We start from the raw sequence: 17,598 nt of genomic DNA, 5'->3' as shown, positions 1-17,598 counted from the left end.
CATCAGGACCCTGCAGCACAGAGCACAAACTGTACCCACCAGCTCAGAGGGGAAGAAGAAGGAGCAACACCACATCAGGAAGGCCCTGCAAACATGTGGCTACCCGAAGTGGGCACTCATCAAAGCCACAAAAACAAGACCCCCCAACAACAAGAAGAAGGACGACACCAGGCGGAGAAAGAACATCTCCATTCCATATGTGTCAGGAGTATCAGAGAAACTCCGCAGGATCTTCAACAACCATGACATACCGGTCCATTTCAAACCTATGACTACACTGAGACAGAGACTGGTTCACCCGAAGGATAAGATTCCCAGGGAGAAACACAGCAATGTGATATATGCAGTCCAGTGCAGTGAGGAATGCTCTGATCTGTACATTGGAGAAACTAAACAACCACTCCACAGAAGAATGGCTCAGCACAGGAGAGCCACCTCCTCAGACAAGACTCAGCTGTTCACCTCCACCTCAAAGACAAAGGACACTCCTTTGAGGACAACAATGTTCACATTTTAGACAGGGAGGAAAGGTGGTATGAAAGAGGAGTCAAGGAAGCCATCTATGTTAAGCTGGAAAAACCTTCCCTTAACAGAGGTGGTGGCCTCAGACATCATCTTTCCACCACATACAATGCAGTGATTCCATCCATTCCCAGGAAGTTTGCACATACTCACAGTAAGAACAAAGGGCTGTCAACCAGTCCCCCTCCGGCAGTTTCATAGTCGTTAGCCAGTCGTTAGACACACCTGGCCCAGTCAGCCAGAACATCACAGGTAAGTATGGAAACATTTAGTGCTATTGTTTGTAAGTTTTTTAAGTTTTACCCAGACCCACCCACATAGGTCTGTAACCACATATAAACCATGTTTCCCCACCAAACAGTTAGAACTGATGAAGCTGTTTGGATGAGCAGCGAAACGTCTTCTAGAAAACTCTACAAGTCCAGACGCCTTGCTTCAACCTTCTCTACGTTTGTTGTGTAACATTTATATTGGCCACCAGGGGTCACTAAACCCTGACACAAATCTGTCCTGTACTTATTACACTGATATAATCATATTAAATTACTGGTATTACCTATTACAGCAAAAAAACTATTTGATTGAATGTAATTTATAGTTGTTTATCTAAGTATAACATGTACTTAATGAGTTTTATTGCCTAATAAACAGAGCTAAATTTGGCCTGACAGCAGGCACACTGTAAAAACAGATCCAGTCTGCTGTTAACTGAACTTTGATCTGAGGAGGAACGTGACAGGATGAAAGGGCCTCAGCTGACCTCAGCTGGCACAGTTTCTAAGAAGACTTCTTGAGCAGCAGAGGAGTGTGTAACATGTACTGTGCAGGGGTGGCTTAGAGGGCGCCAGGTCAGCACAAAGTGACTCAACAACCTTTACAGTGATTGTGTAGAAGGAGAGGAAATGTCACTTTTAGGATTGCAGTTCAAGATATAATGTGCCAGGCTATTTACACAGAAAACATTTAAGATTGTAGACAAGTACAAGTGAACCATATATAGAAAACTATCCTCAAATCAGTTTAAATCTGCAGACAGTACAGACCAATAAAAAGACAGAAAACTCCACTGCTTATTTCTGGACGTTTTCTTTTATTTGATCCTTAACCATCCTGTCCACAACCAAACAACATAGCTACCACGTCGTTGCATTATATACGTGCATACAGTGTTGATGTGTATACACCAACAGCAAGCAGCCCCACCAAAACACACATTACAGTAAAATAAGTTAAAATTCGTTCAGGCCTGTGAAACCAGGTAAATAACAGATACCCTTAATATCTTTTTTTCATGATACAGTAGCTCCACAACATCACGCATGGTGACGGTGTGCCAGCTGATTTCACCCTGTATCGAAGCATGTCGTTTTTCAAGGCATTGTGTTTATTATTCATACCCAACAATTCTTAGCTGCGAGGAGGACGATAACAGTCATCCATTATCAGAAATCCTCCGGAGGAGAGAGAGAGAGTGTTGGTTGTCACAGGGGCTGCTTTAGGAGTATTACAACACAAGAGGTATTATCCAACTTCGGTCCTTATGTAAAGAGCGGTCATAGCAAGTGAATTTTCTATCACACGCAGAAGGAAACTTCACATGCTGCGAACACTTAGATCAGATTGTAGAATGAGAACCAGATACCACCAAAAATCCAGAGATTAGCAGACAGCATCAGTCTAATGTCACAGGTATTAGATTATCTTTGTTTTAGTTTAGTAACTTTAAAAATGAAGCTCATGGTGATAGCTCTGCTAACAAGAAGTACCGGACATGTGTTGTCATGGAAAACAGTATGAATGACAAGTCAGACGACCCATCACGGCAAGTAACTTTAAATAATGTGATTAATATTTGCTAGAACAGATCCACAATGTTTGGTCACTTAAAACCTGCAGATTGCAATTATGCAGGTATGTGTTGAATTATGCTAAAAGGGTAAAAAGAAAAATAGTATGAATAGTGTCCAAATATGTTTGTTTGATTTTGTCTCTTCTTTTAAAAATCTCTAAAATAAAGTGCTTACTGCAGGAAATTGTTTCATTTAAAAGTGCACCTTCATACAAATGCAACTGCTGCAATAAACTCTTAAAAAGAAATAGAAAGTCATGTCTTTGTCTGTTTAGCTCCGCCTCCCCCCTTCTATATGAAGATATTGTCATATATTGCCACCTACAGGTAATATTTATCATTACAACAAGGGTCTCCATATATCCATCCACATATATATATATTGCCATTTTATAAGCTCCAGTCTCTCACACACTCACACACACACCTCTTTATCATCCATAATCCTATAATTGGGTCATGTGTTGGCTTTATTTATATATATATCTCAAAAAGGAGATGTTTACAGCAGCCGGTATGTCACTATCCATAAATGTCACCATAAATTACAAACATACTTAAAAGTAGCTATGAAGTCGTTATTTTTGACGTTGACCGGTTATGCTTTCCAGATATATTATATATACTTTATTATTTAAATACTTCATTGTGCACTGTAAAATGTAATTGTAACATTACTTAAAAATATCAAGTGGTCTTAACTCATATGTGCTGTTGATTCTACTAAGTTACATTTAGTTAATAAAACGTTCTAATGTAAAAAGTATTAAACTCATCAGCCTCGAGGAACCTTAACTAAAACACTGTGAGTGATGAAGACACACATCATGATTTGCACCATGAGTGAGGAGGGCTGTTAGGGGGTGTATATATGTGTATTTGCTAATAGTAAGGCAGGTGAAGGTCAGGGTGGTTAAGCTAGCTACAGTAGGCTTTAAACCTGTAGTGAACCGACCTTTACTCTTGTTATAGTCTGTGTAGGAGTAGCCCTAAAGATAACACGATAACACAAGCACATAATAAACATGATAATAATGAAACTGAAAGCTACTTGTCTACATCAAAACCTAAAATCTTTAAGTCTGACCTCTATTTGTGCCACATGCTCTAAGCAATCAATATGCTAATTTTAAGCCAAAATGAATTTGATATTACAAATATACAAAAACAACCTGAATAAGAGTAGACACACTATCTCTGTACTTCACTGCATTTAATGTAACTTGATACCTCTGGCACAAGAATTTCCTTCGGGATTAATAAAGTTTTATCTTATCTTATCTCCATCTAAAGAGGACGCGTGCTTATGCAAATTCGTACGACATCTCAAAGACATCCTGTCGTCATTTACTGTAAACGCCCACATGATTAGCATCTTGAAAAAAATTGTGTGAGGTGACACATCTCACACAAGTAGAGCATTGGAGAAGAGTTGCAATGGCTGCATTAAGAGGTTGGTGTACCTATATATTCATCTTGTTGCTTAAGAGTTAGCATCTCATGAGAGGATGTAAAATGTTATATACAGTAACAGTTGTCAATAAGGGGATTTATTGTAAAGGTAATTCAGTCTTCTATTGAAAACAACCTCACTCTAGAAGTATGCAATGAAAGTACATTTTGAAATTTCCTTGATCACTATTGTGTTCATTTAATACAGAAGACTGGATCCTCATATATTCATCTTTGTATCTTATGCAGAAGCAGCTAAAGAGAAGAAACAAGAATGGATGTACGGTGTGAAGGCAATATTTGAAAGTGGCCCACTTGCGTCAAACGCGGTGTTTGGCCTTATTCTTATGGGTTTAGAGAAGTTTGTGGAGCTGGAGTTTATGTGTCCGTGTGATCCTAAATGGAATGCATGGTATGGGGCTGCATTCTTTGTCTGTCCTGCATTGGCGGCCTTTTGTCTGATGATGACCGTCCAAGAAAGGAAGTGTGCGTGCAAAGTCGTGGACGCATTTTGTGCGTGCATGGTCCCTGTATTGATGTGGCTGATCCTGCTGTTTATTGATGGCCACTACTATGCTTGTGCAAAAACATATTGGTCAGGCAGGTACGTCTTTGTTGAGAAAGCTGATCCTGTGAAATGGTGTGAGCCAGCTAACGCTACCTCAACACAGGAACGGCTCATCGAGACTGAGAGATGGTTCCTTCATTCTCAGGTGGGAAAAATTCACTAAATGTCACTAAAATTCTAATGTTTGTCGAAACCACTGAATGTATTTATTTTCTAACTGTGGTTAAGCTTGACCCCAAGTGACCTGTCTGTCTGTTTTTGTCTGCTGTGTTTCAGGGGATTGGATTTCTTCTTTCCATATTCGGTGGTGTTGGATTATTAATTTTAACGTATATTCCAAGAAAACAACCTTCCCCGATCACCAAGGAGGAATACCCACTAAACACCCTACGTCCTGCAGAACACCAATCTGATACCCAGTAATTCTGCAAAGACGAGAACTTTTTTCAACCTATACTGCTTTAATATCTTTACTCTCCATTATCATGTCACATATTTTCTGGCAATGTCATCAACTCATTGATGTTTAATTCACATATATCATACATGCTCAATGCACATATATTTTACATGATTGTGTAGAATATTGGATTGTAACTAGAGAAACGCATATTTTTTTTCCTTGTTCCATCTGTTTGCTCATTTTTAGTTTAGCCAGAAGAAAAAAGGGGGTGGTGAGGTTGGAGCAATTAGCTAGCTGCAGACTGCTGCTATACTGCTTTGTGGCGTCTACTCTATGCTCAGGTTTTTCATTGAAAATGTTCATTTCCAATTATGCAGATTGCAATTTTGCAGGTATGTGTTGAATTATGCTAATAAGGTAAAAAGAAAAATAGTATGAATAGTGTCCAAATATGTTTGTTTGATTTTGTCTCTTCTTTTAAAAATCTCTAAAATAAAGTGCTTACTGCAGGAAATTGTTTCTTTTAAAAATGCACCTTCATACAAATGCAACTGCTGCAATAAACTCTTAAAAAGAAACAGAAAGTCATGTCTGTGTCTGTTTAGCTCCGCCTCCCCCCTTCTATATGAAGATATTGTCATATATTGCCACCTACAGGTAATATTTATCATTACAACAAGGGTCTCCATATATCCATCCACATATATATATATATTGCCATTTTATGCGCTCCAGTCTCTCACACACTCACACACACACCTCTTTATCATCCATAATCCTATAATTGGGTCATGTGTCGGCTTTATTTATATAGTGGCTGTGCACTCAAAAAAAGTGTGTTTATAATGTAAGTCTATGGGACAAAATGGGAGAAAAAAAGAAAATCCAGTGCTGTGCAAAAACTAATAATGCAATAAAGTCAATTTTTTTTACTGATGTTTGACATGACCAAGACTGTAATAAAGGTTAAAAAGAATCCAGTCTACATTCACCTTTTCTATTAAAAATGAGCCATTTTTTTTTTTTTTTTCAATTTTCAGCACCACCCCTTATAAAATTGGTGATTAAAGCGTTAAAATCCTGGGGGAAAATGATTTTTTCACTACTGTTGATTAGAACTGAAGTTAATTAAAAGGTCTATGCAAAAAAAATTCAAAAAAATATTTATCTAATATATTTTTAAAACCGTTAAAGTTAGGGGACGTTTTTGTCCCCGAACAACACATTAGGGTAGTGTTTGCGAACAATCCATGAGGGTTAATGGTCATTCATTGCTCATTTTAGACCTGCATGAGGTCAAACTAATAAAATAAAGGTTTTAGTTTTAGTAATACTAAAACTGGGATTTAAGAGTTGGTACATTGTTAAATTCATGAGTATTTATTTACAGCAAGGAGATTCAAAATAAATTTATAGTACAAATGAATCCTGGTTTTTATTTAATTAAAAATATTTCAGATTGTTATGATATCACTGATTATTTCAAGTACCTTCTTGGAATCCATCAGCATTTCTCAGCATGCTTCACCCATCACCTCTCAGCCCTGTTTGTATGTCCACCTGTCCTTGGTTCACCTCTGTGTGTTGTTGATGTTGCGCCCTTCCTGTGCCTTCCTTGCTGCCCTCTTTGAACCTGCTGCCACCTGTTAAAGCCCCACCTCCACTGAACCAAATTAAACCGGTCATGTTCTCTGCTGTTTCATTATAAAACTGCCTGTTACAAAATATTTGTTGTGTAACATTTATATTGGCCACCAGGGGTCACTAAACCCTGACACAAATCTGTCCTGTACTTATTACACTGATATAATCATATTAAATTACTGGTATTACCTATTACCTATTACCTATTACAGCAAAAAAACTATTTGATTGAATGTAATTTATAGTTATATATAAGTATAACATGTACTTAATGAGTTTTATTGCCTAATAAACAGAGCTAAATTTGGCCTGACAGCAGGCACAGTGTAAAAACAGATCCAGTCTGCTGTTAACTGAACTTTGATCTGAGGAGGAACGTGACAGGATGAAAGGGCCTCAGCTGACCTCAGCTGGCACAGTTTCTAAGAAGACTTCTTGAGCATATTTAACAGTACAGACCAATAAAAAGACAGAAAACTCCACTGCTTATTTCTGGACGTTTTCTTTTATTTGATCCTTAACCATCCTGTCCACAACCAAACAACATAGCTACCACGTCGTTGCGTTATATACGTGCATACAGTGTTGATGTGTATACACCAACAGCAAGCAGCCCCACCAAAACACACATTACAGTAAAATAAGTTAAAATTCGTTCAGGCCTGTGAAACCAGGTAAATAACAGATACCCTTAATATCTTTTTTTCATGATACAGTAGTTCCACAACATCACGCATGGTGACGGTGTGCCAGCTGATTTCACCCTGTATCGAAGCATGTCGTTTTTCAAGGCATTGTGTTTATTATTCATACCCAACAATTCTTAGCTGCGAGGAGGACGATAACAGTCATCCATTATCAGAAATCCTCAGGAGGAGAGAGAGAGTGTTGGTTGTCACAGGGGCTGCTTTAGGAGTATTACAACACAAGAGGTATTATCCAACTTCGGTCCTTATGTAAAGAGCGGTCATAGCAAGTGAATTTTCTATCACACGCAGAAGGAAACTTCACATGCCGCGAACACTTAGATCAGATTGTAGAATGAGAACCAGATACCACCAAAAATCCAGAGATTTGCAGACAGCATCAGTCTAATGTCACAGGTATTATCTTTGTTTTAGTTTAGTAACTTTAAAAATGAAGCTCATGGTGATAACTCTGCTAACAAGAAGTACCGGACATGTGTTGTCATGGAAAACAGTATGAATGACAAGTCAGGCGACCCATCACGGCAAGCAACTTTAAATAATGTGATTAATATTTGCTAGAACAAATTCACAAAAAAAGGACAGTTTTATGTTTGGTCACTGGAACAAAATGAACCCTGTCCAACATAAATTAACTCTCCGTTCAAATGACTAAACATAAAACTGTTCGACATGAATCAGATGAAAATAAACGATAAAATGACATTAAATAATCAGATTGTGGCGACTTGTTCATGATGATGCTGATTTCAGGTATGCGATTAGGTCCTGGCGCTCTCCCTTCTTCTTGATGCCAGCGAAGATCATTTTGGTCCCAGGAATGTACTTCTTGGGGTTCTCCAGGTACTCCATCAGGGTGTCCTCATTCCAGACGATACCTGTGGAAAGACAAGTGACATCAGTGCACCAAGTTCCAAACATTTCACTATGTACAACTGTGTACGTGACAAATTTCAAAATTCAAATACACCAAAATTGATTCTCATACATTTTAATAGCCAACTTGATGTTTATATAAACCAGATTGTGTTTTAAATATCTCTACACTGGTCATTTGTAGTGTTACCATTACACAAGTAGTAGACCTTGTACAGTAGGCTTTAAACCCGCAGTGAACTGACCTTTACTCTTGTTGGCGTCTGTGTAGGAGTAGCCCTCAGCCTGCCCAGTCTTACGTCCAAACAGCCCCCAGAGGTTGGGGCCCACCTTATGCTTGCCCCCCTCCTCTATTGTGTGGCACTGGGCACACTTCTGGACAAAAGCCTTCTTTCCTTTTGCAATGTCTCCCATAATCACCTGGAAAAAAAATACATTATTTTTTAAAATATTAATTGCATTAAGACTTAAAACTGTGATACTTTAAGTTATAAAAGATACTCATATAACACATCTTCTATTCATAGATCACATTATGGCAGGAAGCTTACTGCCCTTATCGGACTGCCGCCATGTTGGCAAGGTCGTCTGAGGTGACACCGCTTTCTGTCAGTCCTCTTACAACAAGCACTCCAACAAGTCGTGACATTGCCCTGTGCACTGGCACCGGGCCGAGGTTAGTTCTAGGAAAGCAGCACAGGGAACTCCACCACCCCTCACGTATCCCACGTTAGCTTAGCTCCGGTTAGCTTCTGAGCCCCGGGAGCCCCCTGCTCGGACTGACAAAACTGTACGGCTGGATCTGCAATTAAACGCGATTTATCTTAATAAGATCGAGACATGAAATGCTAACTTTGACGTGTTGCTCATGATATTTAAGGTTATCTTGGTTATTGTAGTGTTATCGCTACTGTACGTGCAGCTGAGACCGACCGGCGTTTTGTCGCGACGAGTCTTTTCACGATTAAAGAAAAGACTAACATCACGCGTTTGTCTCTGTATTATACGCACGTCTCATCTTTTGTAGAATATAACTGTTTCTTCAAAATGGTTACATGTATTTAATGTTCACGGGTTAATGTCATCGGGGACCGAACACCAGTGTCAGCGTGACCTCGGTGCAAGTTTCCTGAATCCCAAAGTCTCCTGCTCGTACTGTCTGCGTGAAGCTGCCGACACACTTAAACCGACACGTTTCATGTTTTAGTAACACACAGGTTATTACTGTAGCACACGCGTCGCACCTGGATTACACACCATATAACGGGAAATGTCTCCGTTATTGTGGACAAACAAACGAGAAATGTGTGCACCACAGCGCAGACACCGCTTTGTGTAAATGAAAGTACCGCAGCCCGCTAACATGGCGGGCTACCCGGCCGGCTAACTAGCATCCTTTACATGGAGCATCAAGGACACAGAGAAGCCTCCACCACAAACCGAAAGCAGCGTTCACATACATGCAGCTAAAATTAACAACTCACGTTTCCTCTTTCACCTCTTTCACAGAGCTAAGCTCGTCGTCTTTGAGCCGTTAGCTTGGTCTTGCTAACCTGCTAGTAGGATTAGACAGGGATGTGTCAAGGATGCTTCAATGTCGGTGTCCGAATACCGCAACCAGCACGGAGGAGTTACCGAAGAGCCCTCACCGTGTCCACACACACACACAGGTGTAATTACATTCAGCATTATCTTTCGATAAGTGGACAGGTTATTCAAACAATGCTGCTAATGCAAACGAAAGCTACATATTCACCGACATAAAAGCTACTGTTAGATTTCAGCCGCACAGCATCTGCTCAACTTCAGCGCCGTTATAAGAAGAAAGACTCAGACATGGATAAAAACATTCAGTAAGAAATATGGAAAACTCACGTTTAGGTTAAAATACGCCGGATTAAAATCACAGGAGTTCAGACACAAGCGGCTTCTCTCAGTCGTGAAGCGGTTTCTGACGGTCGCAAAGAAGGTCACATCATTTTAGAGGCGCCGGCTTTTTGACGTCATCACCTACTCACGTGCTGGAACGTCACAGTAAGAGGCAGAATGCAGTCACGTGGGACGGTCAGCACAACCCGTACAACCGTCTTTGGTCAATGGCAGCTCTGGCAGCTCATTTTAATTACAACAAAATAACGTGTTTCCGGTGTCCGGGCTGGCATTTCACTATGAGTATGAGTATATCAATCCCATAAAAGTATATTACTTTTTCAGCACTTCAATACAGATCCAAAATAATCAAATCAAAGTTCTTTGATACTTTTAAGAACACCTAAAGCACAATTTCAGAGCAGGGAGACCCGTTGCTTTTAATAACTCAAAGCAGACCAACCTGTGAAGTGACTTTTGACCTTAAACCAAAAGAATAAACCGCTGCTATGTATGGTAACAGCAGAGAAGACCTCAAAAACCACTCCAACTTTGAGAGCCTGGTGTGCAGAAACGATTCGGAATTAAAAAATTCTGAATACAAGTTCGTAGGAGGAGATACATTTGGCAGATGACACCGAAATTGCTTAATATTTGAAAAACTATAATTTTTTGAAAAAAACTTGAAGTTGACCTGGAATGCCCTCTATGAACATTTTGATAGCTGAATGGCTGAAATCAGTCAATGTATGCTGATGTATGATGTATGCGCCAAAAAACATACGGAAGAATAAGAAAGAAGAAAGAAAGAGCGTGAAGAACAAGAGTTTGATTGCTGCAGCAATCAGAATATTGACTATTTCTGAGACAGACTCAACAAAAACCCATTGATTTTAAAACACGGTGACAAACAGAAACTAATTCCAAGTGAAACAACAGTTTTGTCAACCATACTGGTGGCACTACACTAACAGATTATACAAAGCCTCCGTATCTGACACCTTCTCTCATTCACAGAGACAAAAAATCAAATCTCCCTCATGTCCACCTGATTGAGTTTCCCCGTCATCACTCACCTCAGCAGTAGAACTGGCCCGACATGATGGCCCTGCCTCTGGCTCAGTCGCAGTATCGACCTCAAATATAGATGGAGATAGAGAGATTGTGCTTTACTTTTCAATTAACAACCAATATAAGTGAGCTTTAATATATATATATAGATCATCACTGAAATAACATCAACATATTTTGTTTGATCACAGTTCTCTTGAACACGTTAATGGCAGCTCCTGTTAATTAAAACAAAATAACATGTTTCCGGTGTCCGGGCTGGCATTTCACTATATGAGTATGAGTATATCAATCCCATAAAAGTATATTACTTTTTCAGCACTTCAATACAGATCCAAAATAATCAAATCTCATTTGATACTTTTAAGAACACCTAAAGCACAATTTCAGAGCAGTGAGACCCGTTGCTTTTGATAACTCAAAGCAGACCAACCTGTGAAGTGACTTTTGACCTTAAACCAAAAGAATAAACTTCTGATGAACGTGCAAATGTTCAGTGTTCAGTGTTCAAAGCAATGAAGCATTGTTTTGAACACTGATGTGAAGGATTGCTCTGAATTGCTGGAGAATCAGAGCAATTCAGAACTTTGTATGCCTCTGTGTGTCAGCCTGTCACCATGGTAACAGCAGAGGAGACCTCAAAAACCACTCTGACTTTGAGAGCCTGGCGTGCGGAAACGATTTAGAATTAGAAAATTTTGAATAGAAGTTTGATAGAGCAGCATCTAATGAGTGTTTTAAGACTAAAATGGAGTCTGTAGCTTGAAATTTGTAGGAGGAGATACATTTGGCAGATGACACCGAAAATGCTTAATATTTGAAAAACTATAATTTTTTAAAAAACAATTGAAGTTGACCCGGAATGTCTTCTGTGAGACATGCAAGTTTAATAGTCATTGAAGAGCTGAACAGAATGAAGTTTGGTTTCTGTAGCTGAAAGAATGTGGAACTATACATGTCAGAGTTGAAGATGGTTTTGAAGGCTCCTCCATAGACTCCCATGTTAGAAATGATGCCGAAATTGCTTAATATTTGAAAAACTATAATTTTTTTTAAAAAACTTGAAGTTGACCTGGAATGCCCTCTATGAACATTTTGATAGCTGAATGGCTGAAATCAGTTAATGTATGCTGATGTATGATGTATGCGCCAAAAAACATACGGAAGAATAAGAAAGAAGAAAGAGCGTGAAGAACAAGAGTTTGATTGCTGTAGCAATCAGAATATTGACTATTTCTGAGACAGACTCAACAAAAACCCATTGATTTTAAAACACGGTGACAAACAGAAACTAATTCCAAGTGAAACAACAGTTTTGTCAACCATACTGGTGGCACTACACTAACAGATTATACAAAGCCTCCGTATCTGACACCTTCTCTCATTCACAGAGACAAAAAATCAAATCTCCCTCATGTCCACCTGATTGAGTTTCCCCGTCATCACTCACCTCAGCAGTAGAACTGGCCCGACATGATGGCCCTGCCTCTGGCTCAGTCGCAGTATCGACCTCAAATATAGATGGAGATGGAGAGATTGTGCTTTACTTTTCAATTAACAACCAATATAAGTGAGCTTTAATATATATATATAGATCATCACTGAAATAACATCAACATATTTTGTTTGATCACAGTTCTCTTGAACACGTTAATGGCAGCTCCTGTTAATTAAAATAAAATAACGTTTCCGGTGTCCGGGCTGGCATTTCACTATATGAGTATGAGTATATCAATCCCATAAAAGTATATTACTTTTTCAGCACTTCAATACAGATCCAAAATAATCAAATCTCATTTGATACTTTTAAGAACACCTAAAGCACAATTTCAGAGCAGTGAGACCCGTTGCTTTTGATAACTCAAAGCAGACCAACCTGTGAAGTGACTTTTGACCTTAAACCAAAAGAATAAACTTCTGATGAACGTGCAAATGTTCAGTGTTCAGTGTTCAAAGCAATGAAGCATTGTTTTGAACACTGATGTGAAGGATTGCTCTGAATTGCTGGAGAATCAGAGCAATTCAGAACTTTGTATGCCTCTGTGTGTCAGCCTGTCACCATGGTAACAGCAGAGGAGACCTCAAAAACCACTCTGACTTTGAGAGCCTGGCGTGCGGAAACGATTTGGAATTAGAAAATTTTGAATAGAAGTTTGATAGAGCAGCATCTAATGAGTGTTTTAAGACTAAAATTGAGTCTGTAGCTTGAAATTTGTAGGAGGAGATACATTTGGCAGATGACACCGAAAATGCTTAATATTTGAAAAACTATAATTTTTTAAAAAACAATTGAAGTTGACCCGGAATGTCTTTTGTGAGACATGCAAGTTTAATAGTCATTGAAGAGCTGAACAGAATGAAGTTTGGTTTCTGTAGCTGAAAGAATGTGGAACTATACATGTCAGAGTTGAAGATGGTTTTGAAGGCTCCTCCATAGACTCCCATGTTAGAAATGATGCCGAAATTGCTTAATATTTGAAAAACTATAATTTTTTTTAAAAAACTTGAAGTTGACCTGGAATGCCCTCTATGAACATTTTGATAGCTGAATGGCTGAAATCAGTTAATGTATGCTGATGTATGATGTATGCGCCAAAAAACATACGGAAGAATAAGAAAGAAGAAAGAGCGTGAAGAACAAGAGTTTGATTGCTGTAGCAATCAGAATATTGACTATTTCTGAGACAGACTCAACAAAAACCCATTGATTTTAAAACACGGTGACAAACAGAAACTAATTCCAAGTGAAACAACAGTTTTGTCAACCATACTGGTGGCACTACACTAACAGATTATACAAAGCCTCCGTATCTGACACCTTCTCTCATTCACAGAGACAAAAAATCAAATCTCCCTCATGTCCACCTGATTGAGTTTCCCCGTCATCACTCACCTCAGCAGTAGAACTGGCCCGACATGATGGCCCTGCCTCTGGCTCAGTCGCAGTATCGACCTCAAATATAGATGGAGATGGAGAGATTGTGCTTTACTTTTCAATTAACAACCAATATAAGTGAGCTTTAATATATATATATAGATCATCACTGAAATAACATCAACATATTTTGTTTGATCACAGTTCTCTTGAACACGTTAATGGCAGCTCCTGTTAATTAAAATAAAATAACGTTTCCGGTGTCCGGGCTGGCATTTCACTATATGAGTATGAGTATATCAATCCCATAAAAGTATATTACTTTTTCAGCACTTCAATACAGATCCAAAATAATCAAATCTCATTTGATACTTTTAAGAACACCTAAAGCACAATTTCAGAGCAGTGAGACCCGTTGCTTTTGATAACTCAAAGCAGACCAACCTGTGAAGTGACTTTTGACCTTAAACCAAAAGAATAAACTTCTGATGAACGTGCAAATGTTCAGTGTTCAGTGTTCAAAGCAATGAAGCATTGTTTTGAACACTGATGTGAAGGATTGCTCTGAATTGCTGGAGAATCAGAGCAATTCAGAACTTTGTATGCCTCTGTGTGTCAGCCTGTCACCATGGTAACAGCAGAGGAGACCTCAAAAACCACTCTGACTTTGAGAGCCTGGCGTGCGGAAACGATTTGGAATTAGAAAATTTTGAATAGAAGTTTGATAGAGCAGCATCTAATGAGTGTTTTAAGACTAAAATTGAGTCTGTAGCTTGAAATTTGTAGGAGGAGATACATTTGGCAGATGACACCGAAAATGCTTAATATTTGAAAAACTATAATTTTTTAAAAAACAATTGAAGTTGACCCGGAATGTCTTTTGTGAGACATGCAAGTTTAATAGTCATTGAAGAGCTGAACAGAATGAAGTTTGGTTTCTGTAGCTGAAAGAATGTGAAACTATACATGTCAGAGTTGAAGATGGTTTTGAAGGCTCCTCCATAGACTCCCATGTTAGAAATGATGCCGAAATTGCTTAATATTTGAAAAACTATAATTTTTTTTAAAAAACTTGAAGTTGACCTGGAATGCCCTCTATGAACATTTTGATAGCTGAATGGCTGAAATCAGTCAATGTATGTTGATGTATGATGTATGCGCCAAAAAACATACGGAAGAATAAGAAAGAAGAAAGAAAGAGCGTGAAGAACAAGAGTTTGATTGCTGCAGCAATCAGACTAATGACTATTTCTGAGACAGACTCAACAAAAACTCATTGATTTTAAAACATGGTGACAAACAGAAACTAATTCCAAGTGAAACAACAGTTTTGTCAACCATACTGGTGGCACTACACTAACAGATTATAAAAAGCCTCCATATCTGCTGCCTTCTCTCATTTTCAGAGACAAAAAAACTGGCAAATCTCCCTCATGTCCACCTGATTGAGTTTCCCCGTCATCACTCACCTCAGCAGTAGAACTGGCCCGACATGATGGCCCTGCCTCTGGCTCAGTCGCAGTATCGACCTCAAATATAGATGGAGATGGAGAGAGATTGTGCTTTACTTTTCAATTAACAACCAATATAAGTGAGATTTAATATATATATATATATATATATATATATATATATATATATATATATATATATATAGATCATCACTGAAATTACATCAGCATATTTTGTTTGAACACAGTTCTCTTGAACGCGTAAATGGCAGCTCCTGTTAATTAAAACAAAATAACATGTTTCCGGTGTCCGGGCTGGCATTTCACTATGAGTATGAGTATATCAATTCCATACAAGTATATCACTTTTTCAGCACTTCAATACAGATCCAAAATAATCAAATCTTATTTGATACTTTTAAGAACACCTAAAGCACAATTTCAGAGCAGGGAGACCCGTTGCTTTTAATAACTCAAAGCAGACCAACCTGTGAAGTGACTTTTGACCTTAAACCAAAAGAATAAACCGCTGATGAACGTGCAACTGTTCAATGTTCAGTGTTCAAAGCAATGAAGCATTGTTTTGAACACTGATGTGAAGGATTGCTCTGAATTGCTGGAGAATCAGAGCAATTCAGAACTTTGTATGCCTCTGTGTGTCAGCCTGTCACCATGGTAACAGCAGAGGAGACCTCAAAAACCACTCTGACTTTGAGAGCCTGGCGTGCGGAAACGATTTGGAATTAGAAAATTTTGAATAGAAGTTTGATAGAGCAGCATCTAATGAGTGTTTTAAGACTAAAATGGAGTCTGTAGCTTGAAATTTATAGGAGATACAGTTGGCAGATGACCCTCATTGAAGGGCTCTCTCATAGACTCCCATGTTAAAAATGACACTGAAATTGCTTAATATTTGAAAAATTATAAATCTTTGAAAAAAAAACTTGAAGTTGACCCAGAATGTCATCTATGAGATGAACATTTTGATAGTTGAATGGCTGAAATCGGTCAATGTATGCTGAAGATACACTGCGCCAAAAAACGTACGCAAGAATAAAAAAGAAGAGGGTGAAGAACAATAGTTTGATTGCCTAGCAACAGCAATCAAACTAATTATACAAAGCCTCTATATCTGCTGCCTTCTCTCATTTTCAGAGACAAAAAACTGGCAAATCTCCCTCATGTCCACCTGATTGAGTTTCCCCGTCATCACTCACCTCAGCACTAGAACTGGCCCGACATGATGGCCCTGCCTCTGGCTCACTCACAGTATCGACCTCAAATATAGATTGAGATGGAGAGATTGTGCTTTACTTTTCAATTAACAACCAATATAAGTGAGCTTTAATATATATATATATAGATCATCACTGAAATAACATCAACATATTTTGTTTGATCACAGTTCTCTTGAACACGTTAATGGCAGCTCCTGTTAATTAGAACAAAATAACATGTTTCCGGTGTCCGGGCTGGCATTTCACTATATGAGTATGAGTATACCGATCCCATACAAGTATATCACTTTTTCAGCACTTCAATACAGATCCAAAATACTCAAATCTCATTTGATACTTTTAAGAACACCTAAAGCACAATTTCAGAGCAGGGAGACCCGTTGCTTTTAATAACTCAAAGCAGACCAACCTGTGAAGTGACTTTTGACCTTAAACCAAAAGAATAAACCGCTGATGAACGTGCAACTGTTCAATGTTCAGTGTTCAAAGCAATGAAGCATTGTTTTGAACACTGATGTGAAGGATTGCTCTGAATTGCTGGAGAATCAGAGCAATTCAGAACTTTGTATGCCTCTGTGTGTCAGCCTGTCACCATGGTAACAGCAGAGGAGACCTCAAAAACCACTCTGACTTTGAGAGCCTGGCGTGCGGAAACGATTTGGAATTAGAAAATTTTGAATAGAAGTTTGATAGAGCAGCATCTAATGAGTGTTTTAAGACTAAAATTGAGTCTGTAGCTTGAAATTTATAGGAGATACAGTTGGCAGATGACCCTCATTGAAGGGCTCTCTCATAGACTCCCATGTTAAAAATGACACTGAAATTGCTTAATATTTGAAAAATTATAAATTTTTGAAAAAAAAACTTGAAGTTGACCCAGAATGTCATCTATGAGATGAACATTTTGATAGTTGAATGGCTGAAATCGGTCAATGTATGCTGAAGATACGCTGCGCCAAAAAACGTACGCAAGAATAAAAAAGAAGAGGGTGAAGAACAATAGTTTGATTGCCTAGCAACAGCAATCAAACTAATTATACAAAGCCTCTATATCTGCTGCCTTCTCTCATTTT

General features: G+C 38.6%; 1 protein-coding gene across 1 annotated transcript; it reads right to left on the bottom strand.

The window, feature by feature from the left end:
- Positions 1–6,924: 6,924 nt before the first annotated feature.
- Positions 6,925–10,029, bottom strand: LOC114447132 (cytochrome c). The gene is made up of 3 exons (XM_028423218.1): positions 9,897–10,029; positions 8,267–8,441; positions 6,925–8,023 (listed from the first exon to the last, which is right to left on the bottom strand). The coding sequence occupies exons 2-3, from the start codon at positions 8,433–8,435 to the stop codon at positions 7,878–7,880; spliced, it is 315 nt and encodes a 104-aa protein (XP_028279019.1). The 5' UTR covers positions 8,436–8,441; positions 9,897–10,029; the 3' UTR covers positions 6,925–7,877.
- Positions 10,030–17,598: the final 7,569 nt, after the last annotated feature.

This window comes from Parambassis ranga, chromosome 15 (assembly GCF_900634625.1).
Source record: "Parambassis ranga chromosome 15, fParRan2.1, whole genome shotgun sequence".
In the NCBI taxonomy this organism is placed as follows: domain Eukaryota; kingdom Metazoa; phylum Chordata; class Actinopteri; family Ambassidae; genus Parambassis; species Parambassis ranga.
This window is presented reverse-complemented; position numbering and strand designations above follow the sequence as displayed.